This window comes from Trematomus bernacchii, unplaced genomic scaffold (genome assembly GCF_902827165.1).
Source record: "Trematomus bernacchii unplaced genomic scaffold, fTreBer1.1, whole genome shotgun sequence".
NCBI classification, from domain to species: Eukaryota; Metazoa; Chordata; class Actinopteri; order Perciformes; family Nototheniidae; genus Trematomus; species Trematomus bernacchii.
The window spans coordinates 607,577-635,119 of record NW_022987608.1 but is presented as its reverse complement, the minus strand read 5'-3'; the positions used below and the strand labels follow the sequence as shown (position 1 = coordinate 635,119).

The window sequence follows — 27,543 nt, the reverse complement described above, 5'->3', positions numbered from 1 at the left end:
CCTGCAGACTGTACTGCCTGAATGATCATGCATGCATACACAGAAGAGTAAGTAGGCCATCTTAAAGTCATCTTCATGTTTTCCAGTTTGAAGGACACATGCTACCACACAACTGTAAAAAAGTCAGTGTTTCCGCCAGGAGGGCGTCTTGCCGTCATTTGTCGCCCTTATTCAGCTCGGAAAGCCCTGAACTCGAGCCGAGGGCGTCCAAAAAAATTAATAATTCAAGAGAAGATCGAGAGTTTTATCGCTTGAAATGATGAAAAGGAAAAAGGACAAGGACATCCCTCTGTGGGAGGGGCAAAGGAGTCTGGTGGGATTCTTTTCGCCGCCAGCAAAGCGTGTTCCTGTGACGGAAAGTGTACTGCCGGCGAACTTTGACGGGGGGTGCTAGTGGAGCACGCGCGTGAACTGCGAGCGCCGGAGCCTCGCAGCGGTGAAACTGAGGCTCCGTGGTAAAGGGGGGAGGCTGTGGCTCAGTGGGTGGTGTGCTGGACTTTGAATCAGGGGGTAACAAGTTTGAGTCCCACTGCAGTCAGCATGTCGTTGTGTCCCTAGGCAAGACACTTCACCCCAAATTGTTCCTGTGGGGATTGTCCACAGTACTGAATGTATGTAAGTCGCTTTGGATAAAAGCGTCTAACAAATGACATGTAATGTAATGTAATGTAAACTGTGGTGAAATGAAGAGCCGTTTAGGGGCCGAAAGAGCCGGAATTCCCATCACTAATACTAGGGATGCTCCGATCGATCGGTCACCGATCGAGATCTGCCGATACTCACTCTCTACCGATCGATCGGTGCTCTCTAAACATGCCGATCGCGAGAGCCGATCGCATGACGTAAAATACATGACACTTTTCTCTGTGCGCGGCAAAACAAGCTCGCCAAAATGGCTTCACCGATCTGGCATTATTTTAAGGTGTCCGAAAAAGACAGTAAAATAGCGATATGCAACGTGTGTGTGAAGCAGAAATCCTGCAGCTCCACCCGCTGTGACGGACCGGTGAGCGGAGCGAAACACACAAGAGTTAGACCTAACACACTTAGCTATTTTATCTACCTCTGGAACAAGCTAAACTAGTTATAAATATGTTTATTCTTCACTGTCGGCCTCACACATTACTGGATCAGCGAGCTGCATGAGACGATACTGACGGGCTGTCAGGAGAGGGAGAGCGGGGGAGAGAGAGGGGGAGAGAGAGAGGGAGAGAGAGAGGGAGAGAGAGGAAAAGAGAGCGCTTGCTCATTTCTCCCGTGTTATTATCCAAAGTGAATGTAAACTTGAATAATATACATAATTTGAATGTAATAATTAAGTTGATTGTTGTTTGTGGAAGCTCCAGTGAATGAGCCCCATTAACTGAGTTTTAAACATCACTTTAAATGGAAGATTTAAAGTGATGTTTAAATCTTCCATTTAGGCCCCGCCCACTCGATCGGATCGGCGATCGGTATCGGCAGATACTGATTCCGGCGATCGGCGATCGGCCCCAAAATTGGCGATCGGAGCATCCCTAACTACTACGTAAAGAGATAGTATCTATAAAGGGACGGCTCAATTCAAAATTCTATCATGCAAAATGCACTTGTGTACGTCTTGTATACATGAATATGTGTCCCCGGTGTTCCAGGGAACTCACCAGGTGTCAGAAAACACAACCCTCTCTATTTTCCTCTATACCCAAATCTCTAAAAAAGGGGCTGCAACGGATCTGATAAAAACTGATCCAGATTTGAACACTTCAATGATATAATATGCCTTATATAGGTATGGTCCTACACTATATTATTCAAATATAGCATGATAGGTCCACTTTAAGGTTTCGTCCATGAATCACTTGATAAAGAAAGATTCACATGAGACATGATTTAATTTGTGAGCAGTTTGAGTCAGTGAGACATAGAAAACTAAAGAGATGATACTTTTATTCTATATTACAGATGTTTCGAAGCCAGTATTGCATCTAAAGCCACTTCTAGTTGATTTTTTGAGGCCCTTTAACAAGCAACAAATCCTCCTCAGCAGTGGACCGGTTGTAAAGCTGCCACTAGCAACCACTCTCTCCATTAAACCCTTACTTCACCAGGCAGACCTACTGAAGGTGTGTTTGTACAGTCTTGTTTGATGCCCTAGGGTAGTTAAACCTCTTGAAATAATGAAGGCTGAAACAATGAAACGCTTGCATTGTAATAAAAAGAGCTGTTAGGTAAGCTTCGGATGGTGATAAAGACTGTTGAACTAAAGAAAAAAGGGACAGAATGTACCGTGATGCGTGTGCTGCTGTTGGATAAATCCAAGAAAGGAGAGGCAACTATCTCACTTGGAGGACATCTGGCATTCGTCAGAGCAAATGCATCTAATCAGCCATCCCACAGCCAGTGGCCTGAGTGTCCCAGCTGGAAGATTAGGCTCTGGCCTTGGCTTTAAATTCACTTTCTGAGCAACACAGCGTTTGTTATGGCTTCTAAGAGTGAGACAGTCTGGAGGCACAGAGAGACAAGGCTGCTGTGGTGTCTAACTCGCATTTGAATATTTGCTCAGTCAAGGGCAATAATCAAAAACTCACCTTGACTTTTTCAATTGTTATGTGTTGTTTTAATGACTTTTTCTAGTTCATGTTCAAAAAGTATATTGTTTTCCATGTAAAGATAACATGTTGTTGTTCTTGCATTTGTTAAAAATGTTTAATCCTAAGAGACTTTATTTATGTTCAAGGTCGTCTCTCATCAGTGTGTGTGTGTGTGTGTGTGTGTGTGTGTCATTCTGTCTCTGTGCGTGCGTGCGTGTGAGTGAGATCTCATATTGATGATTAGATGTCACAATTGTACAAAGCTTTCACAATACATGTCACTATGGTCATGCTAATAAAGCTATTTGAATGTAATTGACAGTACAGGAAGGGGTTTGTGTGATGTTTCTTATGATGTTACATCACAAGGCTAACCTTCTTTTGTCTATTCCCTTCTAGAAAACAATACAACGCAAATGAAACCTCCTGTTGACACAAGACTCCATCCATGAGCTCTACCTTGTTTACTTAATGTATTGCAGGAAAGATTAATCAAACCGCTCAAAACACTTTGCGGTGACAACAAGGCAGTGTTACATGTCTCGTGTCCAAAGAAACGGCCTCTCTCCTTGCAACAAGTCAGTCCTCTGTCCCAGCACTTGGCATAATTAATCAGTTCATTAACATGATGGTGTATCTCATGGTAAATGTTCCACTAAAGCACATTTTCCATGGCATTAGTTCCCAAAAAAGACTTTCAACCAGATACCAATAAATTGTATTTTTTGCAAAAATGTTAACTGATAAATTGAGAAGCTATTGCTCAATCACTTTTTAGTTCATGTGTGTTGTTGTGCATCATTAAAGATATTTAGAAGACTTCCAAACAACTCAAGATGATCTCCTGTTATTTTTCTTTGCATGTCAATACTAATATATTCCCAGAGCATAGTCTCAGAATCAGAAAGCCGTTTTTCGTCCAACAGCAGGGAAATGTATCGCGTCACCACGGCAAGGTACAGATAAAAGGCAAAAGTAAAATACTTCTGCATTCAAATTAAAACCACGTGCGTCTTCCACGAGCTGTGGTTCGTGAAGGGCAGAATGGAAACTTCATTTGGCTGACAAATGAGCTCCTGTGACCCTGGATTGCGAGCCTTTATCTCAGCAAAATGTTGGCATGGAAGTCTGGGATAACCCTTCATTAGCATGCAAATAAGCAGAGGATGGAAAACATGGAAATAAAGAAGTGAGTGGCAGGACCTAAATTGGGACAGTTACCCAGAATAGACTCACTCATAAAACCTAAGGTCAGTTTGCTTCATCTTTCTATTGTCACAAGTAAGCGTCTAAAGACCAGAGATGTTGGCTCCGTAAAAGGGTTAGTAAACAACTTTAGACGCTGATATCAGATATCTGAAAACAAACCAGGATGTGCCGCCGGATGCATTGATTGTCTGAATAAGGAACAGTTCTTACTGCCAGCCAGTGTCCTGTTTCTTCTGGCAGGTGAAAGTGTAAACAGATACCAGGGCAGAGGAGGCAGCGGACATACAACACTGCAACAACATCATATATATATATATATATATATATATATATATATATATATATATATATATATATATATATATATATCAAGCCTTCATAACCTTCAGCATCCATCTGGTTGAATTCCACATATTTATTTGTAACTACAATAAGGAGTATTTTATTCCTGTACTATTTAATCTTAGATTCTGTTTTTAGCTCATCTTATTATTTTATATGTATATAGTTTACTTCTTAGACATTTACCTGTACATTGGTCTTTGCAACATTCTCTTGCACTATTTTATTTCAGTTTTCTTCTTATATCTTATATATATTTATGTTGCATTGCTGAAGGAGCCTGGGACTTAAAGGTCCCATGTCATGGCCATTTCTACTGATCATATTTCCATTGTTGAGGTCTACTAAAATAGATTTATATTGTGCAATTTTCCAAAATCTCATTGGTTTCTCTCATACAGCATCTCTGTATAGTATGTGTATTCACTCTCTGTCCTAAACGGCTTGTTGGAGCTCCTGCCCCCCCCTCCCTGTGAGCCCAGTGGCCGTCTGCGAGACAGCGAGACACAGCAAGACACAGCGAGACACAGCGAGACACAGCAAAACCCAGCCCCAAACACACACACACCCGCAGCCTGGCTGGGAGTTTGTTTGTGTGTGTGCTCAGGCAGAGTTCCGTGGTGTCTCGGTGTCTCGCGGACCCCACACCAGTGAGCCAGCTCACACTGTCCCGCTCCTCGCAGCAGTGAGCCTCGCAACGTCCCGCCGTGTGTGTGTGAGGAAGTCCACGGATTGGTCCAAACGTAACGGCTCCGCGGGCGTAACGTAACGGCTCCGCGGATTGGTCCATTTGGACCAATCTGCGGAGCCGTTACGTTACGTTACGTCACTATACCCAAATACGTCACTATACCCAAGAAGTAAACAATGGAAAAAGATAAATGTCCAACGAGGCGTTCTGGGGCAGCAGAGACAGGTATTTTCTGTGTTAGAGTTTTACTCGCTACAGGGTGTACTTTGAGGGTTTGTGACTCTGCAGACCGTTTACATGCAGAAAAAGCTACATAACACACAAGGGGACGGGTAATAACCAGAAAAGCATGACATGGGACCTTTCATATTTCCATTGCCATTACTACACTGAAGCTACTCTGCATATGACATTAAAACCTTTGAATCTGTGGATGTTTGAGGTTGGTGCAGCTGGGGGAAACAGCTGGGGAGTTGGGATAAGAAAAGCAGCAACATTTGCATCACTGAGGTAATATCACACACCACAGCCAAAAAGATGCACTATTTCTACCACACATCTCCTAGATACAGTGAGGCTGCAGGAAATTATTAAGCAATTTTCTGCTGCATAACACATCGCATCCTGATTACACGGGAAGCTAACATCACACACTTGTAACTAAATGAAGATTATTCCTAAATATGTTCACACTGAGATGCATGTGAACCGTATGGAGATGGAGCAACTGCTTCACCTAACATTTAACAACCTGGTTTATTACATAATAGTACGCAATGCCCGACTGCAGAGTCACCGCTGTCTACCATGGATGTATAAAGAGAACCCCATTCATTTCGATGAGTTATGTGGCGCATGAAGAGCAAAAGTACCCGTATGTGGGCCCACTGAGCATGCGCAGTTGAGCTTTCCCTTAAGCCCAGCCTCCTATCTCCCATGTGTCAAATGAATGGAGAGAGAAAATAACTCTGGATTCAACTTTAAGCGCATTTTAGACCCGAATGATTCAAATAAGGGCTATCAACGTGTTCGTGTTGGGTAGTTTAATTAGCCCATAAAATGTTATATTATTGATTTACATACGTCTCTTTCCTCAATGTAAGTCAATGGGGAAAACAGTATTTGTAGGCCCAGTGACGTCACTTGAGTTGTAGTACCGCGGTTTGGCCACTACGTAGAATTTGCATCAACATCCAGCGCACTTCCTAGGGTTTTCTGCCAACTGGCAAATTAGCAATTAGGCTAACTGCCTTTAATCAACATTAACAGGTGGTGGAAAGGCAGTGTTGCGTTTATATTGTATTTTTGTCTTACCTTTGCTTCGTTGTGGTGTCCCGGTAGGTTTTTCGAGTGTCTCTCGGAAGATAAAGCGGTTGTAAATATCCAGGAGGTTCGTCTGTCTGCGAACTGTAAGCTAGTTAATGTTTATTACTAACGTTAGATATTTACTGCTTTCAGTTGGTGGTAGAATAGCTTCGTCTTCAGCCAAACGGCGACAAAATGAAAGTTTAGACAGTTAACGTTAACTTCAGAGTACAATATATTCTTTCTACCAGCTGTTGACCACAGATATACAGTCAACTTGTTAGCCCGCCTGCCTGGTTCTGACATGGGTTTGGTTTGACTGGAGTGATGTCAAGGCAACCGGAATGCACTGTACTTCCTGTTAGACCTTTCAACATAAAAGCATCACACAAAAACAAGTACATATTTTTCACGTTTTTCATCTTTAATTGTTTGAATACAACTAATAATAATAATAATAATAATAATAATAATAATAATAATAATAATAATAATAAAACGTAATATTGATGTAGTGCTTAAAGACACTTTGACGAAAAGAGAGCTGAGCCAGAAGGCAAAGCTCTCTGTCTACCGGGCCATTACCCTCACCTATGGTCATGAAGGATGGGTCATGACCGAAAGAACGAGATCGCGGATACAAGCGACCGAGATGGGTTTTCTCCGCAGGGTGGCTGGCGTCTCCCTTGGGGATAAGGTGAGAAGTTCAGTCATCAGGGAGGGACTCGGGGTTGAACCGCTCCTCCTTCGCGTCGAAAGGAGCCAGTTGAGGTGGTTCGGGCACCTAGTAAGGATGCCAGCTGGGCGCCTCCTTAGGGAGGTGTTCCAGGCACGTCCAGCTGGGAAGAGACCGAGGGTTAGACCTAGGACCAGGTGGAGGGATTACATCTCTTCGCTGGCCTGGGAGCGCCTTGGGATCCCCCAGTCAGAGCTGGTTGATGTGGCCAGGGAAAGGAACGTTTGGGGCTCTCTGTTGGAACTTCTACCTCTGCGACCCGACCACGGATAAGCGGGAGAAGATGGATGGATGGATGGATGGAAAAATAAATAAATAAAAATAATTAAATGAAATGTAATTATTATTTAATATTATTATTTATTTATTTGTTTGTTTATTAGTTAATTTCTTTGTATTGATGTTACACACATTTCCCAAACTTTACAGGTTGCAGTGTTCATACATGTATTTCACTAAACTAAATATATTTGTATCGCTGTTTCTATGTGTGTGCCCCCTTTAAATACCCTTTTCTGTCTACAGACCACTTTTGCCAAGACAAGACAAGTCTGATCATGTCTTTACTCTATTCATGTATCTTTTACTACAGTAAAACAATGTGAACACCTTGATTTTAATATCTGTATTTTCTGTTATTGATTTTGTTCATGTTTGTTTTTATCAGGATGAAAGTTACATTGAAATCAAATATCAAACATATAATAATAAAATAACGGGAAGATTGTCAAGATGTCAAGAACAGCATGACAAACAACACTTAAATGCTATATGTAGTGTCCTTAGCTAAAGTATAAAAAGGAGAAAATACGAGAATGCTTATTCGTTAAAAATAAATCGTAAAGATATATTTAAGCAATAGTTCACGACAGGCCGTGGTATATGGTCATTATATCACAGTTAAGGGGCGTGGTATATGGTCATTATATCACAGTTAAGGGGTGTGGTATATGGTCATTATATCACAGTTAAGGGGCGTGGTATATGGTCATTATATCACAATTAAGGGGCGTGGTGGTATACAGTTAAATCGACTGGACTTCTTTCTGCAGATGTGAGCATCCTTAACAACGGTCAATAAGTCCTTGCTGCACATTATCCCTCACATGTTTCCATCTTAAGCTTTGTTAGTTAATTAGTTTCGTAACGGACATAATGTAACAGTTGTAACGGTTGTAGCTTTTCTCAGACGCGGAGGGATACTGACTTGTTGTGACAAGTAACTACAATTCTACCCGTGATATACGCTCATTATATCACGGCTAAGAACCAATCAGATTGCTTGATTTGACTTGTCCGTTTTATAAATATATTTTAATATTTTACGCTATTTATTAACTCGCTGTTATTCTTCCTGTTAGGCATATTATTATATTTAATAATTATTGTTAATATTATTATTATTATATGATATGATTGTTAGTAGTAGTACTTTTTCCATTTTGTACCAACGCTCCATTCCTGACTTTATTTTGAAGGCCAAGCACTCAACTTCCTGTCTGTGATGTATAAACATGGCGGCTTGACGCAACAACAGAGTCGTCTTCCTCCTCTGCTGATCATCTGATCTGCCTGACTGGACAGCACATCGCCAACATGTGATGTGGTCATGAATGAACTGTATCTTGAGTCCCCTTTCGCCTCAAACACTGTCAAATTCAATTTACTAACATAGATAACTCAATTATGTCATGTAGCTGTGTCACGTGATTGGGTCTGTTGCTATAATGATATTTGTGTTCAGAATTATTAATGATTATGTAACATCACAGCAATATAATGTCTAGTGTGCCTCTACATGTCTGCAAGTTGTGGTAAAATTGTTATGTTATGCTTGTGTGTGGTGTGATCATGTGATATACGTTCTTCTACATTTCCTGTAATATTAGATAAACACATGTAGGTTTACAAACTGTACAGCTGTTTTCAGTGCATGCATGCTTTGGTAAAGGGTGACATCCTGTGGCTGATGGAGGTTTAGCTTTAGTGAAGTGTGATGGGACATGGAGAACATCTAGAGGCAGAAATCAGTAACTGCAATGTTGTCCATGCTTTCCGTTTTTTATTAGAAGTAAGTCAGATGTTATGTGTACATAGCAGAGTATATTAGCATTTGTTAACTAGTACACTAGGATCTTTGTGCAAAACGCTCTGATTATTGTCCATTTAATTTGTCTGAAAGGGAGTTGTGTGAATATGAAAAGACAACAAACAACACAAGTGTCAGTATTAAAAATGAGGTGGGGAAGGTTTTTCCACTGGCATGCAAGTCTATTAAAACATACAGGGCATACATATTAGAATTTGTATTAAACATGATATGAAGTATAGTAGTAATGGTAGCCAGTACGGATAAAAACACAGGATGTAAGACCACACGTTTCCTGTTAACTGTTTTCCGGTCTGGTTCACTTTGCTTATGTCAAAATAGCTAACTAAACCAGGCGCTGAGCTGCACTATATACCCCGTTTGTCCACCAACCCATCTTTAAGTAAGGTGGTTGGTTTTCACATTTTCAAATGTAGTTTCTCAGAGGGTGCTGTTAAAAATAATATGGTACTGAAATGTTCAAAATTAGGGTCAAAGGTTAACTAATTTCAGGAGGAATACACTTGATTTTAAGGTGGGGGGACTTATACATATCCAACCACCAACTCCACAATGGGGAGGTTTCTGTATTTAACAATTCATATCTTTCAAACCTTTTAAGCATAAGGTGTGCTTAGTCACTCTGTTCCCATCTGACGATAAGAAGTCCATTATACCCTGAACAAAAGATGTATAAAGTATATATTTTCCAGCTATTCAAATAAAGTAAAAGGGTGACCACTTAGTAAAATATTTCCATTTAATCATCACCTGTCCATTATGACAAGTGTGTTACATAAAGCAGGCAAATCTGACATGTAGAGTTTGCAATAATGCATATTTGTAAATATACTTAATATTTTATATTATTAGTAGCCGGGGGTCACTGTCTATGTTTTAATGATGTGACCTTCTGAGTGGTCTGTCCTTCCTCAGAGTTTGAGTGACAGCTCCTCTCCCCTATGTTTGTTTCCCCCACGCAGACTCTTGTTTCCCATCATGCTCAGCGAACATCACCACCAAGATGGCCGAAGCTATGGAGGAATATGAGAAAGAAGCTGGCTGCGTCCCTATTCTCCATCCCGAGGTGAGTTACTAACACTTCACACATTCACACGGACACATGAACACCTAAAAACCACACAAAGCACGTCTGTGTGTGTGTAACTGGGATTTAGCCGTGCTTTTTTCGGAAACTCCCGATGCCCCCTGCAAAAAGCACCGGTGGGGGGTTGGCTGGAAGCTAACGATGCTAACGATGCTAATGCAAGCCCTTCTTCTGCTGCAAAGCAAGAAACACACGCTGTGCAGATGTTGCTATTATGGTAACAAGGTGGTGTTTTCTGCAGCAGGAACTAGGACTATAAACCGTGTGTGTTTAAGTGTCTTATAGGAAAACATTATTGGTAATAATGCTTAATCCTTGCAGTCATACGACGTTAGCTTTGTAGCTAAACAGAGCTGCTGCTTGTGTAGCTGCACCAGTATCCCTTTATTATGAATGGTACAGTGTAACAGCAAAAGTGACATATCAGCTTAAGAGAAGCATGCAATCATAGATATGAGCTAACATTATGCTATTCCTTGCAAACTTTAAGTTAATAACATCCTACTTTTACATTTTGTTAGCTGTAATTTGGCCCTCCATAGTGTTTTATTTGACAGATAGTCTACAGATTTGTATCTTTCATGGTACATTTGTATATATTTTACTTTTTAGCTCTGCTTCATTTTGTGTTTTCAAGGGTTTATAGTGTATTTTCTACTGTTTTTATTTTCAAATTAGGTGCAATGCCTTGTTTCAACATGCTGCTGTGACGAGAATGTCCCAATAAAGTATATCCTATCTTATTTTATACTAAATACAGAGAATAAAACACGTTAGTTCTGTAGCTAAACACTGTTGCTGCCTGTGTATCTGCAGTGATGTGAATTAGGGTCAAGTGTGTATGGGTTTATTAATCTGTGGTGTAAGTAATGGGTCATAATAATAGGTCAATATTAACAGCTATACATGTAAAAAGGAATGAACATCCATATTAATGTCCTAGTGTTATATTGTGTACTGTCTTATTCGTCCCACAGAGGGGAAATGTACATTGTTACAGCAATAGAAAAGCACGCATAACATATTAAAGTATAAATGACACGATTCACAATGAACAAAATACACATCCAGTAACAGTATTTACAGTGTAGCATGTATACAGTAGAGTGATAGGTGATTAAAGTATTAAAAGGTGGAAGTACATATTTCACAGTTATCTACAGGTGTATCACAGAAGTTGAATGGTCTAACTAAGGGATTGTCATTAATGATATCTGTCAATGTGTCATTGAGCATAGTCGTCTATGTCCTTTATGGCGTTGTGAAAGTTTTGTTATGTTAGTAGTCTGAACAATAAAGCCATTTGTTTAAAAAAAAAAAAAACAGTAAAGGTCAGTGTTGAAATCATAGCATGTCAACAGTGTTGGCTAATAACAAAAGCTAACCTGGCAGTGACACGTGTTTGATATTCTACTTTTAATCTAGCTAGCTTTAATGTGTAGAGGTATTTGAGCCCACGATACCCATCTTTATCATTTCTACTTCACCATAGCTTCCACTGTGACATTGAAATGAGGATAGTTTACATACGTTGTTGTTGTTGTTGTTGTTGTTAGTGTTACGCCCAGGTCTAGGGGAACCTAGGCGCACCACAAAATTGCACTCTCCCCACTCTTCCCACTCCCAAGAAATGGACAATGAGACACAAAAATGCCTTTGGTCATTTTAATTACCTGTTTGTTTTTAAAGGAGGCGAGACAACCCACATAAATAAATAACCATGGGCATACATTACCTAACCTAACGAAAAAACAGGAGAAAACAGGATTTGAACAAAAGAAAAGGGTGTCGCACTCCTGGGCAAGACAGGTTAAATTAGCTTATCTTTACAAAGATACCAAAAAGTACAAAAGGACCGGTAATTGTTAGATTTAACCACACAGAACAATAGATCAGGGTTTCTACAACAGTCAAGAGGCGCTTTCACACCAAGTACTTTGCCGTACTTAGTTCATCAGAACTCTGATGAACTTTTTTGGAGTTTTACGGGGCGTGGTTTGCAATCCGCCCAGCCAATCAGAAATGGGAACCTTTTTCTCCCACGAAAGTACCTGCTCTCTAGCAGGGACTGAAAAGGGGGTGAAAAGGTTCTCATGAACTAAGTTCTAGTTCCGGATTTTTTTGGTGTGAACGTACATTTTCTGAACTATATCGGAACTATACTGGGAAAAGTACTCCGGTGTGAACGCGCCTAAGAAGTTGGGAGTAGGAGAGGTCGACGAGAGAGAGGGCAGAGGAACTGCGTGGCTGCAGCTTAAATGCTCCTGTCTCTTCAGGTGGACCAATCAGCCTGTCGAAGGCAGCCAATCAGCTAACGGGTTATCACCTGCTCACTCACATAATAAGACATAATCATATGCTGTTGTTAGCATTATATTCATCATGAACTTGAGTAGAGCTGCGAAAATGTTAAATACTCAACACGTAAGCACCTTATACTCGTCTACTATTTTACAAATCAACTAAACATGAAGGCGTTTTCATGTAAAATGACAGGAAATGTGGTTTACAGCCTTTCAAATATGGAGATATCCAGATTTTTCTCGGGTTTATATATTTTTTTCACAGTTTCCTGACTTTTTATAGACTGAACAATCTTGAAAAATGTTTGAGTTTCAGCCCTTAACCTGAGGCTGTATCTTCACCCCTTATTTTGTTTTATATCATGTGTGTGTTTTTTATACCCTTTTCATGTATGCAAAAATACGTGTCAATGCTCTGGGTAGAGGTAGGTTTTGCATATTGAATAAAGTCAGTTATCACCAGTTACTTTAATCTAATCAGGAAGCGTCCACAGTTTGTTGCATCAATGATACTTGGCTTGCTTTTGTCTCAGCAGACCTGTTCAGCTTGTTGTTTCGCAGAGAGTAAGCCCAGTGTTACACTTCAGACTTGCTCAATAACTGGGCATTTTGGCAGTGTGCAGTTCAGATTTATTTGAACTGCATCAGGAAGTGGTTTGGATGCTTACAGGTGCTCCAATTTACTTAGAAAATAGGTTTAAATGCACATAGTGAGGTGATTGTCTTGAAGATCTCGTAGCCATTTTCACTGGTGATGACCTACACATTTTTGATTTAATAACTAAATATAATACTCCTGTTTACACATTATGCCTTTGCCAATATGGAACATCAGTGGTGCTTCATCCATAGATAGATTTTTGTATATTGTGGTGTCGGATCCTTGTTCATACGTGACCACAAAATTGGAAAATGTGGTCCATAAGGGCTGAACCTTAAACCAGTGTCATTGTGAGTTTGGTTAGCACTCAGGAAGGAGAACCAGACTGTGAAAACTAGTTTGTAATTTAATACTAATCTCTCTTTTGTAAAGGAAGTTTGTTCAGTCCATTTTCAAATTACGAGCACCGTTTCTTCCTTATTTGCCGAGGGAAATCTAACCGCACCCGTTAACAAATGACCAGAACCTCCACTATTGATATGAAGCAGTTTTAGGAAGGTATAAAGAGGACTGTAAATGCATTTTTCAAACTTTTACAAAAGACCATAGGGAGGCTGTGGCGCAGTGTGATAGAGCAAGTGCCTCTGCAGTCAGCATGTCGTTGTGACACTTCACCCCAAATTGCTCCGGAGGGATTGCCCACAGTACTGAGTGTATGCAAGTCGCTTTGGATAAAAGCGTCTAACAAGTGACATGTAATAGGACCAAGCATTTTGAACTGTAATGTTGTTTATTCTTGTTCTTTATTAGGATCCCCATTAGCACTAGCATGAGCATTGGCTATTCTTCCTGGGGTCCTCACACTAGGGCTGAAGCCCGAAAAATGGTATTCGGGACCAGCCCTACCTCACACACACTGTCAAACATACATAAAACAGCTCATAATTTCATGCAATTTACAATGCTATATGAAGTGAAAACTAAAATGGTCATCCAATTGTAGCCATCATAAGACCAAACTAATGTAACTGCTAATGCAAACATGTTTTTTTGTGGTAATTTACAAGAAAACTGGTGTTTTTACAGGCTAATGTATCTACTGTTGCTGGTGAATTTACCCAGCTACAGCTAACCTACATTAGCTCTGTGAGTAAGCAAAAGATAAATGGTGAATTATTTTGGTCAAAGAAGTTTTTTTGTTGAATTTTGTATGCCTGAATGAAGCTTGCTGCTTCACAGAAGACCTACATTGTGGCTTTGTTTGATTACCATAGCTGGCCAACTGTTAGTTATCATTCATTATAATGCCATGTCGTTATTCAATTAACTTTTATTGATAAATATGAGGTACAGCAAGTAATGTAATTTCTTTATAAATGGTCTAACAACAGACATTTAGTCTTGTCATGAAATGAATAGTGGATCCATTTTATTCAAGAGTCCCAGTAAGTGTTACAGTGTGCCAGCATGCATAATAACAAGACTCTGAAAGTGTGTGTGTGTGTGTGTGTGTGTGTGTGTGTGTGTGTGTGTGTGTGTGTGTGTGTGTGTGTGTGTGTGTGTGTGTGTGTGTGTGTGTGTGTGTGTGTGTGTGTGTGTGTGTGTGTGTGTGTGTGTGTGTGTGTGTGTGTGTGTGTGTGTGTGTGTGTGTGTGTGTGTGTGTGTGTGTGTGTGTGTGTGTGTGTGTGTGTGTGATGTGTGTGTGTGTGTGTGTGTGTGTGTGTGTGTGTGTGTGTGTGTGTGTGTGTGTGTGTGTGTGTGTGTGTGTGTTCCATGGTTTCCATGATGTTACTATGGCGGCTAATTTAATATGAGTTGCAGCCGTCACATCTGTGTTCCTGATTAGATCTTCAGCAGCAACAGGACCGCACAAGCCTGTCTTTGGATTTTACTGTAGCCCTTACAGTATTTCCCTCTTTTTAATACTATAATCAATTACTGGACTGAATGCTAAGGTGTTTTCCAGCAAGGCCATCTTGTACTTTAATGTGGCTTTGCTCTCCTCACCTTTGGACGATTATTGTCCCCGGATGAATCCAATGTATCTAATTGTTTAACTTGTCACAACAGAACTCACTTCTCCATAGAACTTATAACATTCACACTGTACATTCTATATTTCATTGAATATCCCATTCCATGCAAACTTGATGTAAATAATATCCTGCCTGTTTTGTTTTATGCAGCTGCAACACATGTTCCCCCCAAATTGGAATTAATAAAGTACATTTGATTTTTATTTGATCAAACAGAGCTAATATCTTTAAAGATGGCTCTATTCCAGTAATCAGTGAAGTATTTACACCTGTTTGAGACACACACACACACACACACACACACACACACACACGAGATACTGATAATGATTTCTCAGCATCGTTTACCGGGCACAGCAGAAGTTGCTTCAACATTGAGTCAACAAACACACCTCTTTACACTGTGTGAAGGTGTAAAAACCGACCTGGTTCAGCGTTTACTATCTTTTATATCGCTGGGATTGCATAAGCTTTTATTTCCTATCACACCCTTTTAGTAAGCCTTTACAATTCTGCCTTTTCCTGACATGTGAAATCTGAGGAGTTTAATGGTCACACACTGAATATGTCGTCTCTTATCTAATGTATAACGTTTGGCAATATGATTATATCCAGACCATATACATGTTTCTATCTCTGTATTTATGGCTGAAACTAATGACTGTTTTCCTTATCAATATACCACTTGTCAACTTCCTCTTGTCTGACCTACACTCTTAAACCTTAAGCTATTCAATGCACATATACCCTTAAAAAATAACACATTTCCTCGAGAGTTTTCTGGAGCTTTTTGCTTTAAAAATGTACGGAAACGATTAAACCGCTTATCAAAATAGTCGTTTATTATCTGTCTATCAATGAATATGTCAATAGTGGGTCGTAGCATTTTGAGGCATGATGATCTTATAAAGCAGCACAACTTTATTGACTCCTAAATCTCATTTCTTTTCAGGAAATCAAACCCCAGAGTCATTACAACCACGGCTACACTGAGACAGTCAGCCGTAAGAACCATGTGGACGACTACAGCACCTGGGACATCGTCAAAGCCACGCAGTGAGTGGACATATGTTGTGGACTTTGTCCGTCTTTTTGATTTAACCTCGAGAAAGGATTCATGAATTTAGTTTGTTGTAATGTGTAACAGACGGTGTGTTTTACCTAGATGCTGTTCTGACTTTAGGGAACGTTGACAATAATAGGCGCTTTCACACCGGAGTACTTTTCCCGTTTACTTCCGATAGTTCCTGGGATTTTGCGTTCACACCAAAACGAGAACTTAGTTCATGAGAACTTTTACCCCCTTTTTAGTCCCAGGTACTTTCCTGGGGAGAAAAAAGTTCCAATTTCTGATTGGCTGGGCGGATTGCAAACCACGCCCCGGAAAACTCTGAAAGGTTTTGAAGCCGCCATTGTATTTGCTGGCATTATCATTATTAGCATTAGCATTAGCCCCGCGCACCAACGCAGAGAGACTAACTTATGGCAACACAAAAATAAAACATGGGAGCGGTGGAGATGAGGTGTCGGCGTTCTGGAGAGTTACTCTGAAGGCTTCAGTAGAAGCTGCTGGGAGTCCCAGCAGCTTCTACTGAAGCCAGTCCCCAACTCCGGGGACTTCCGGCCGGGGACTCCGGGTGGCAGTATACGCCATGAAGTTGTTTGCGGCCTGCCAGTAAACCCAAAGCAGAAGAAGAAGAAGTGACGTCAGCGGCTTCATTTGCGTAATCTTCCCTCAGGGAACTTATTCCGGGGTGAACGCGATCGGCTCTTAGTTCCATGGGGGAACTAAGTGCTTTCACACTAAGTACGGCAAAGTACTTGGTGTGAAAGCGGCTAATGTTTCCATTCTGCAACTATGCGGCGATCGGTATCGGTCAATACTGATTCCGGCGATCGGCCCCAAAAACCCTGATCGGCGCATCCCTAGATTGCACATATATTTGTTGTGTGATGATACTTAAATCGCTCTTCTTCCCTCAGGTACGGCATCTTCGAGCGCTGCAGGGAGTTGGTGGAGGCCGGCTTCGATGTCCGGCAGCCAGACAAAGAAAACGTAACGCTTCTCCATTGGGCCGCCATCAACAACAGGATAGATCTGGTCAAGTGAGTCCAATCATGTCAAGTGTTTGGTGGTGACAGAACCAAAGAGACCTGATTTGTGGTTGGATGGTTTTGCTATTTTGGAAGATATTTTAGATGTAGTGTTACCCATCAGATGAAAACGCTTGTTAGTTTTAGTCATGAGATTATATTAAATGTTTCAGTTATATTAGCGGAAATATATTCATAACAATGACATACATCTGAGAAATCCTAACATATGAGAAGCTGGATCACTTTTAGTAAGTATTTGTTTCTTGATAATGTACTGAAGTATGAAAAATAAGTAAGAATGAATTGCAGGTATGTTTCTCCTCCTTTTTTAAAGACATGCTGCAACTTTGGGGATTTAGTTTTGTCGGAAATGATTTGGCTTTGCATACTTTGTATTATGGTTCTTGGGATACAGTAATCTATCCATGCAGCCTACAGCTAGACGAGATTTATCAGAAAGACATGCAGTATAAATAAGTTTGACATGATGGCTTTTTGTTTGTTTAGGTACTACATATCTAAGGGAGGCGTAGTGGATCAGCTGGGAGGAGACCTGAACTCCACTCCTCTGCACTGGGCCACCAGGTAACTCCTTCATATTTAAAGTCTATAGGCGCTTTCACACCGGAGTACTTTCCCCGTGTAGTTCCGATAGTTCCTGGGATGTTGCGTTCACACCAAAAAGAGAACTTAGTTCATGAGAACTTTTCCCCCCTTTTCAGTCCCTGCTAGAGAGGTGGGACTATCCTGGGGAGAAAAAAGTTCCAATTTCTGATTGGCTGGGCGGATTGCAAACCACGCCCCGTAAAACTCTGAAAAGCTTTGTGAAGCCGCCATTGTATTTGCTGGCATTAGCATTATTAGCATTAGCATTAGCCCAGCGCAGAAACGCAGAGAGACTAACTTATGGCAACACAAAAGAAAACATGGGAGCGGTGGAGATGAGGAGGTGTCGGCGTTCTGGCGATTTACTCGGAAGGCTTCAGTAGAAGCTGCTGGGAGTCCCAGCAGCTTCTACTGAAGCCAGTCCCAACTCCGGGGACTTCCGGCCGGGGACTTCGGGTGGCAGTATACGCCGTGAAGTTGTTTGCGGCCTGCCAGTAAACCCAAAGCAGAAGAAGAAGAAGAAGAAGTGACGTCAGCGGCTTCATTTTGCCTAATCCTCCCTCAGGGAACTTATTCCGGTGTGAACGCGATCTGTACTAAATGCCCTGGGGGAACTAAGTGCTGGGAACTAAGTGCTGGGAACTAAGTGCTGGGAACTAAGTGCTGGGAACTAAGTGCGGCAAAGTACTTGGTGTGAAAGCGGCTTATGGGTCACAGCGCCTCCTTTTTTTAACTTGATGCTGTTTTCTGTCCTCTTTGTCTGTATCTTTGGGTCACATGACACCCCCTCTCCCACGCATCCTGAATTATTAATTGAGTGGCCTGCCACTGACCTTTACAGCCCCCCGACCGACCAGCTGTACAGACCCGTGCTGGAGCGGAGTGCTGCTCAGCTTTCAAAAGCTTTATTGTCCTGTGGGACGTTAACATAGCAGAAATCATTTTTTACTTTTATTCACTTTTTTTTATTCCGGGAAAATTGTGTTTTGTGATCAAAAAGGACTTTAAAAGGATAATAACAAATACAAAGGAATATAAAAATAAGAAGTTGTGGTAAAAAATGACCATTAAAAGATCAAATCAAGTAGAATAACACTAAGTTAAAGTAGAAATGTGCATATTGTACATTATATTACAACCATAAATATGGTAAAATCTGTATATGTTATGGGTTGTAGAATAAAGGGTTATTATGAAAATACATTGTAAAAATGCTGGATGCGGTAAAAGCATGTAACAAATCACCAGCTTCACCACCGATACAAACATAAAAGGACAAGAACAAACAGGCAGTCAGGCAAATATAGCAACGTGACTAAATAATCCCCTGACCTTTGGACCGCTGAGCAAACCTCTGGAATAATGAAGTTATTACTGAGTTACTCTACTCTGCTCTTTTCACCAAGCTGTTAACCATTCTGCATGAAAGAAGGCGTAACGCAGGGCTATTCAATTACAAATTCAGCTGGGCCAGATTTTATAACTACAAAATTCAGCTGGGCCAGACATTCAACACAACAAATTAGCATTAATTTAACAGAATCTGAGGCATCTCAAAGTGCGTTAAAAACAAAAAGTGTAAATATTCAGGTTATTTTTTTGAACCAGGCACATTGCAAAGTGCATTTAACTGGATACAATAATAGCAGTCTTAATAAATGTCTTCATACATACAAAATAAAATTGGATATATATGACACATGCACATCGAAAAGTGCATTAGCAAAACGGTTAAAGAGCTCCAATGTAACAAAAAGAGGTAGTACTGTAGCAATACTATTTTTTCACTTTTCAAGTAATAACTAAAAAATCATATGTTTTGGTCACATTTGACCCAGACCATTACAAAGTGCATTTAAGTGAATACAAAAAGGACCTGTCAAACCCTTCAGTGGCACAAACCCATAACAAGGGAATAAGGGTAACTAACATATGAATGAACACTACACGTCTAAGTATAGTAAACTAGGTGCTTACTATCACCTCATTTGTGATTTGTCATCGCTGACTTTCTCAATGGGAGAAGTGACATTTTTAGTTTTGAAACAAGAGCAGTGATTTTTGGCTCATAGGATGTCCAATGCAATCCTAAGACATTGGTGAAGAGTGCTGTCAGTCAGGGAGCAGCGAGTGATACTTTTTATTGAGTTCATGTGTGAAAAGCTTCATTCACATGTGTATGTTGATCCAAACATACTGAGCACACAGATCGCTACTCTCTGAACGTTAGGGAACTGCTGTTTGTTGACGTCACTCAAAACTTCGCTGGCCCGTTAGTGCGCTGCTCTTGTGCCATGGTTTAACGGATGACTGCATGTCAATAAGTTCCAGTGTATAATTTGCCCTCGTCGATGGAGGGGACCACCTCTTTTGCTTTGGTGGATACGTCCCCCTCTATTGCAATGAAATCTTTCATCACATGTGTGATTTGTGCCGGGGATGTGATGTGTTTGTGGAGCGTCAGAAAATGGCAGCATCCGACCCGTGCTCAAGTCGGTCGCGAGAAGGTCCAGCTTGACTTGGAATGCGCGCATCTGCTCCACAAGATCAATGAGCGTTTTGTCTCTGTTTACGCTTCAGAGTTGAGAGAGACATGTTTTAGAGTTTCTATCATAGGACCACCGTTACTAGCACCACTAGATGCACTTTCAAAAAATGCGCTGCGTTGTGGTTTCTAGGCAACGCGGAGTGTCGCGTTCATGGTCTGTACTAGTGTAGGAATTTGGCTGTGGGAGGCTGGGCCACTCGGGAGTTGGTTCTGGGCCGCATCTGGCCCGCGGGCCGCCATTTGAATAGGCCTGGCATAAAGCAACTCGGTACTGAGCATAGTGTGGATTTTGAAATGTATTATAAAGTCTTTGATGCTGAGTGGTGATTTGCTGGATAAGATGTAATGTGAAGTCTTTGTTCTGTGCTCTTCTTCTCCCAGACAAGGCCACCTCTCCATGGTGGTCCAGCTCATGAAGTACAGCTCAGACCCCTCTCTGATCGATGGAGAGGGATGCAGCTGCGTTCACCTGGCCGCTCAGTTCGGACACACCTCCATCGTGGCTTACCTCATCGCCAAAGGACAGGTAGACAACACCTTTGGATCATAATATATCGTGGTCTATATGTTTATTTAGCTAACATATCATTTTTATTCTATGCACTGTTTTCTATTAACTAAATGTGTGAAAGCGCAGGGATGGTTTTATATCATTTAATGTCATTTATTCTTGAGGAATTGTGTTTCATTTTGTGTTTTGTTTCATGATCGGTATATGTTTACGTGGTTAATTGAATGTATAAGTGTGTGTGATTGTAAGCATGTGGACCCCAGGAAGAGGCTCCTGTTAAAGAAAGAAACACTGTCAGAAAGAAAGCATACTTAAAATAACAAATATAGTCCCTTTTCCTTTCAGAACTTGCTTATTTGACAAGATATCTTTTGAATATTCACTCTGGTCCACAAGGATATTATTTAAAAACAGTGTTAGTAATTGCTAAAATAAAAGAATCTTGATCTCTTTAGTGCGTTTGTTGTAATTTGGGTTCAGCTTGTTATACCAGTTCTCTCCATCAGGGGAGCCATATTGTTGCTTGTCTTTTCCACCTCCCTTCTTCATTAATCTAATAATATGTTTCCTCTCCTTCAGGATGTAGACATGATGGATCAGAACGCATGACTCCTTTGATGTGGGCGGCGTACAGGACACACCGGTGTGTGTGTGGTGTGTGTGTGTGTGTGTGTGTGTGGTGTGTGTGTGTGTGTGTGTGTGTGTGGTGTGTGTGTGTGTGTGTGTGTGTGTGTGTGTGTGGTGTGTGTGTGTGTGTGTGTGTGTGGTGTGTGTGGTGTGTGTGTGTGTGTGTGTGTGTGTGTGTGTGTGTGTGTGTGTGTGTGGTGTGTGTGTGGTGTGTGTGTGTGTGTGTGTGTGTTCAGAAGAAGTATTAATCGCACCAAATTGTGACCGATTTTATCCTCAAAGATGCACTGATTCCTGAAAAAAATGTGAATACTGACATTTGTGCTGTGTTCAGTAACATACACACACACATTTCTATTCAGACACACTGTTGACATAGGGTAAGATAAGATGGACCTTTATTAATCCCTGTGGGGAAATTCAGTAGTTTAACAGCAACAGGGTGAGAACGAAAACAGGGACAACACCGATTAGAGATTAATACAATTAAAGATCAAATCAAAGATAAAAATAAAGTTATATACAGGTAAGTAACTTTAAGATAAGACATGAAAGCCCAAGACCATTTAACCATTAGTTTACATCATATGTGTTGGTTAGAAAGTGTCAAATAATAAGTCTTTCTGTTTATCATCGTGTGTCTTATTGTAATGATCCTATTTCTCGCCTTGACTGTATTTGTTGTCCCTCTGTGTGCACAGCGTGGATTCCCACCCGGCTGCTGCTGACCTTCAACGTGTCGGTCAATCTGGGCGACAAATATCACAAGAACACGGCGCTGCACTGGGCCGTGCTGGCTGGAAACACCACGGTCATCAGCCTGCTGGCTGGACGCTAACGCCAACGTCGATGCACAGAACATCAAGGTAACCAATCCACTGTCTTTCTGATCCTTCACTGCCATATTATGGACTATATCGAGGTGGCAATGATGACGTGTTTTTGTAGGCTGACCAAAAAGTTAGCATCATAAAAGCTTCATCGACTAAAAGCAGTGCGATTTTGAATTGTTAAAGAAAATAATCTCTGTGGCAAACCCGCCTTTATGATACTTACACGTTTTCTTCAGCATATTAACAACACTTTATGGTTTTTGAAGTATAAAGCTAACTATTAAGGAACTACAGCACGGTCACATGACTTCACGTCACCACCGCTAAGCTAATGTTGGGCTGTAAAGGAACTACAGCACGGTCACATGACTTCACGTAACCACCGCTAAGCTAAAGGTGGCTAATGTTGGGCTATAAAGGAACTACAGCACGGTCACATGACTTCACGTCACCACCGCTAAGCTAAAGGCGGCTAATGTTGGGCTATAAAGGAACTACAGCACGGTCACATGACTTCACGTCACCAACTAAGCTAAAGGCGGCTAATGTTGGGCTATAAAGGAACTACAGCACGGTCACATGACTTCACGTAACCACCGCTAAGCTAAAGGTGGCTAATGTTGGGCTATAAAGGAACTACAGCACGGTCACATGACTTCACGTCACCACCGCTAAGCTAAAGGTGGCTAATGTTGGGCTATAAAGGAACTACAGCACGGTCACATGACTTCACGTCACCACCGCTAAGCTAAAGGTGGCTAATGTTGGGCTATAAAGGAACTACAGCACGGTCACATGACTTCACGTAACCACCGCTAAGCTAAAGGTGGCTAATGTTGAGCTATAAAGGAATTACAGCACGGTCACATGACTTCACGTCACCACCGCTAAGCTAAAGGCGGCTAATGTTGTGCTATAAAGGAATTACAGCACGGTCACATGACTTCACGTAACCACCGCTAAGCTAAAGGTGGCTAATGTTGGGTGTGATGACGTAATTTAGACACGTTAGCAAACCGCCGTTTTCTAGATCCACCAGTGGGGTATTTACTGACGTATTGTATGTCGCAGAACAGAACTTTAAAATCTCTTCGGCTTGTGTGAACCACAGACCTTATTTCAGGCATCTAACACAAAAAATGTACTTCGAAATAAGGGAACCAAAAGTGCTTAAATGTTAACTTATTTCATTGTTTTAGGAGTCATTCCTGCACCACTCTGTCAGTGAAATGTAGCACAAGAAAGGTTGGAAATGTAGAGTTTTTTTGTGATGCATAATCTCGTATTGTGTTGTTTTTTTTAGGGCGAAACGCCGCTAGATCTCGCCAAGCAGAGGAAGAATGTTTGGATGATAAATCACTTACAGGAGGCGCGGCAGGCCAAAGGCTACGACAGCCCGTCGTACCTGAAGAGACTGAAAATGGACAAGGTATGTTACAGCATTTCAATTTAATTGTCATCCACTACTTCATGAAGGTTGTCCGATTAGGGCTGTGTGATGTGGCCTATAAATAATACCTTAATGATATACATATTGATATTTTAAATCCATTTGAATACCTCTCCAAAACATCTTGATCTCTGGCTGTTTAGGGAGGGCTTGATTTCAGTCTTTCCTTCTTTAAATACTTGTTCCTACTTTCTTTCCACATCGCATTATATGTGACCCGCTCTATCGAAATCAGTCGGAAGTCGCAACGGCTCATTTCAAAATAAACGTGGATTTGCGTAAAAAAATAGTTGTTCAGGTGTTTTGTTTGATTTTAAATAAACAAAGTCTTGGCTTTCAGAATATGAAACTTTTATTTCCAAAATCACACGATAAATACATTTTTGAAGCTTGTAAAGGGAAGATGACAGCTCTCACTCGCACTCTGCTCTTCCGCAGCGCCGCACCCCTCCCTCCGCTGAAATTATGAATGTCAGGCGTATAGTAATCATAGATAAACACGGCAGGGTCCGTTACAGTGTTTTTCATCTGATTTCAATTAAACAAAGTCTTGGCTTTCAGAATATTAAACTTGTTTCGGCAAATTCAGATGAAAAATACAACTTTGAAGCTTGTGACGGCATAATTACAAGCGGAGAACGGAGTAGCTTAACGTCACTGCAGGCATAACAACAGCCGGTGTTTCTCGTGAGTGTTTTCCCGGGAAACCACAATACACACAAACGCTACAAAAACAACACACACACACACTCGCGAGCTTCCCCAGACCAGTAATCCAAACGAAATATCTTCCCTCCGTAGTATCTTGATCATTTGCTGATAACCATCAGATCGATGGATTCCAGAGAAGAGGAAACTTTAAAGTCCTTTTTCTCAAAATGATGACTCGGTGACAGTCGTTATATAATGTGACATATTTTGCTTAATATTTGGAGAACAACAACAACAATCCTGATATCATTAGAACGCTAGGAATCTCCTCTTTCCAACAGTGCATACAACTCAAAATGTGTCTTCGGGTCAATGCGACTGATTTCGATGGAGCAGGTCACATATAGCAAAAGACAGTTTTAATACAATCTATTTAAACAACATCTCAAGTTTATCCCCCTTTTGTCGTTAAAATCTCATATATTCTTCATGTCAAAAGTGCAAAAAATGCTAATTTATTTCCTGGTTTTAGGAATATTTTTTGCTGCCTTCTGACATATGTCGAAATAAATAAATAACCTCTTGCGTCTCATGAGGTTTTGTGATTTTGATAAGATGCATAATCTTGTTATTGTTGCTGCTCAAATCTGTTTTAACTCTGCTTGAATGTGTTGTCTTTGTCTCTTCTCTGCTGGATGTAATTAGTTAAAAAAGGTAAAGAACTAGTTCATTTGCAATCAAAAATACTGCGGTCTGTGGTTACTGTAGTCCAGATCCCAGCGCTGTAGTTAGCAAAGCTTCCCAGACCATTTGTAGAAAACATCCCACCACCTGCTTTGCCTGCTGCCTACCTTCCTTCCTCACGTCTCCACAGCTGAGGGCACAAAATATACTTTAAAAAGACATAATGCTTGATTTGTATGTCGAAGAAAGGTAGCCAGGGTTTGGACATTTCATGCGTTCTACACAAACATGTACAATAAGTTAAGTGCATTAGAATGAGAAGTTATTTATCTAAATCTGCTTTATTGTGCAGTATCTGTTGAATTAATGCTTGTTTCAAATCCTGAATATTTGCAATTTTAGCTGTTTTTTGAGAACGGCAACCGGCAATACAGTTATTTCTTAAATGTAAGCTATAATTATGTTCTCATTCCTTTTTAAGGGTCTTTGTAACTACCAATACTAGTCTGCACTCGCACTTTAAAAAAAAACAAGCTTTTGTAAACCTGTTGCTGTATCCGATCATCCGGTGAACTCATATTTCTGATCATGATTCATTACACTGGCTGATGTGACGGACATATTTTACTTTTACAACGTATTTTAACAACCTTTTTTTAGCTATAAAATGCTCAAAGGGACTCCTTCCTCCCTACGGAAATCTCATCTGTGTTTTCCCTTTTTCTTTTTCCTGTATTTCATCCAACATCTGTCTCATCTTTATTTTCATCAATGCCATTTCTTTGTCTCTCTTTCCATGCATTCTGTTTCCCCTCCTCTCTCCTTTAAAATCCCATCCCACCTTCCTATTTCCTTTCTCGCCCCTTTTTCTTTGCTGTCCCATACCCATCTGTGTGTCCTCGTCCCTCTGCAGGAGTTCAGGCAGAAAGTGATGTTGGGAACGCCCTTCCTCGTCATCTGGTTGGTCGGTTTCATCGCGGACCTGGTATTGACTCGTGGCTCATTAAAGGCCTGATGTACGCCGGGGTCTGGATCACCGTGCAGTTCCTCTCCAAGTACGTCCCATTCACTTTGTATTCTATTCATTATTATATATTTTTTTATTCATTTATTGTTTTTTTATTCTGTATATATTTTTGATATTTTATGTTTATTTATTTTGTATCTATATATATATTTTTCCTTTATTGCCTTTCTTTTTTTTTTTTTTTCTGTCTCTCTCTTTTAGATATTTTTATTTATTCATTTATTGTTTTTTTTCTCTATTTTTTTATTTTTTTTTTATTTTTAGTATATATCTATTTTTTGTCTTTTTCATTTTTTTTTTTCTTTTCTGTATATTTTTTTAGATCTTTGTATTTATTGTTATTTTTTCTATATTTTTTATTTTTTTATTTTATTGTATTTATTCAATGATCTTATTTTATTCTGTATTAATTTTATTTTATTTTTTTTTTTGTATTTACTCTTTATTTTGTATATATTACTATAGTATATTATATATTTTCATTTTAGTCTGTTTTTCTAATTATCCTTCTTTGAACTCCTACCTATTTATTTATTTATTATTTTATTCTATTATGTTTTTGATTTAATCTCTTATTTATTATTATACATTTTTTCTTATACATTTATATACTGTATAACTCCTCTCTGTCTGTGCAGGGCTTTCTTTCTTCGACCACTCCATGCACAGCGCCCTCCCTCTGGGTATATATCTGGCCACTAAGTTCTGGATGTACGCCACCTGGTTCTACTGGTTCTGGACCGATATCCTTTTTCTGTTTGCTTCAAAGAAACGTTTCACATTTGGGCAATTACCTTTTCCTTGCTTGGAGTGAGATGAGAAAAAATTGAGTTGAAGAAAATATAATTTTTTGCAAAAACAAATCAGTATTTCTCCTACCTTAGCTTATAAGTTAGATTCAGATGTCCTTACACCACACACACATAGAGTACACTCCAAAAAACGACTTATTGAATATACACATGCACATATTATTGTTGCATATTTGTAAGAAGAGCAAAGTATTCAGGGCACAAAACATGTCAGCCAATACTTTATCTCAGATCTGTTATGTTATTCCAATTAGACATCACAACAAAATGAGGCCAAACAAACATTCATTGTCAAATCAGTGTCCTTTGGAGTCATCATACATGAACACAACTTACACTTTGGGGGTTTTAACCAACATCTCTTGGTTTTTACGTAATAAAAAAACAATTTCCAGTTATCCTTCGTCTTGACGGGCATTAACTCTTGGTGTCAAGCAGATTTATGTAGAGCAACATATGATGTAGGCAATATTGAAGTAACGCACCACACTACAGCTGTATATACTGTGCATGAAGTTCTGTTTTGGTTCCCTCAGGTCATCAGTAATAATAATAATAATTAATTTAAAGGGGACCTATCATGCAAAATGCACTTTGTACGTCTTTTCTACATGAATATGTGTCCCCGGTGTTCCAGGGAACTCACCAAGTGTCAGAAAACACAACCCTCTCTATCCTCATTTCCTCATACCCAAATCTCTAAA

At 40.3% G+C, this 27,543-nt stretch overlaps 2 protein-coding genes across 3 annotated transcripts in view; one reads left to right on the top strand and one right to left on the bottom strand.

The window, feature by feature from the left end:
• Positions 1 to 6,431, bottom strand: part of osbpl8 (oxysterol binding protein-like 8) — a 100,694-nt gene extending 94,263 nt beyond the window's left edge. For both annotated transcript variants that reach the window (XM_034131357.1, XM_034131358.1), the window contains exon 1: positions 6,130 to 6,431. The gene's annotated coding sequence lies outside the window, so the exon portion shown is untranslated. The remainder of the gene's footprint in view (positions 1 to 6,129) is intronic.
• Positions 6,432 to 9,929: 3,498 nt separating this feature from the next.
• The window catches only part of zdhhc17 (zinc finger DHHC-type palmitoyltransferase 17), a 27,402-nt gene continuing 9,788 nt past the window's right edge, over positions 9,930 to 27,543 (top strand). Inside the window, 13 exon segments of the mRNA XM_034131412.1 lie at positions 9,930 to 10,032; positions 15,946 to 16,049; positions 16,977 to 17,099; positions 17,598 to 17,675; positions 20,626 to 20,770; positions 21,335 to 21,356; positions 21,359 to 21,400; positions 22,084 to 22,208; positions 22,210 to 22,248; positions 23,519 to 23,644; positions 25,914 to 25,983; positions 25,986 to 26,056; positions 26,671 to 26,770. Coding sequence (XP_033987303.1) covers positions 9,970 to 10,032; positions 15,946 to 16,049; positions 16,977 to 17,099; positions 17,598 to 17,675; positions 20,626 to 20,770; positions 21,335 to 21,356; positions 21,359 to 21,400; positions 22,084 to 22,208; positions 22,210 to 22,248; positions 23,519 to 23,644; positions 25,914 to 25,983; positions 25,986 to 26,056; positions 26,671 to 26,770 — 1,108 coding nt within the window. The 5' untranslated portion in view covers positions 9,930 to 9,969.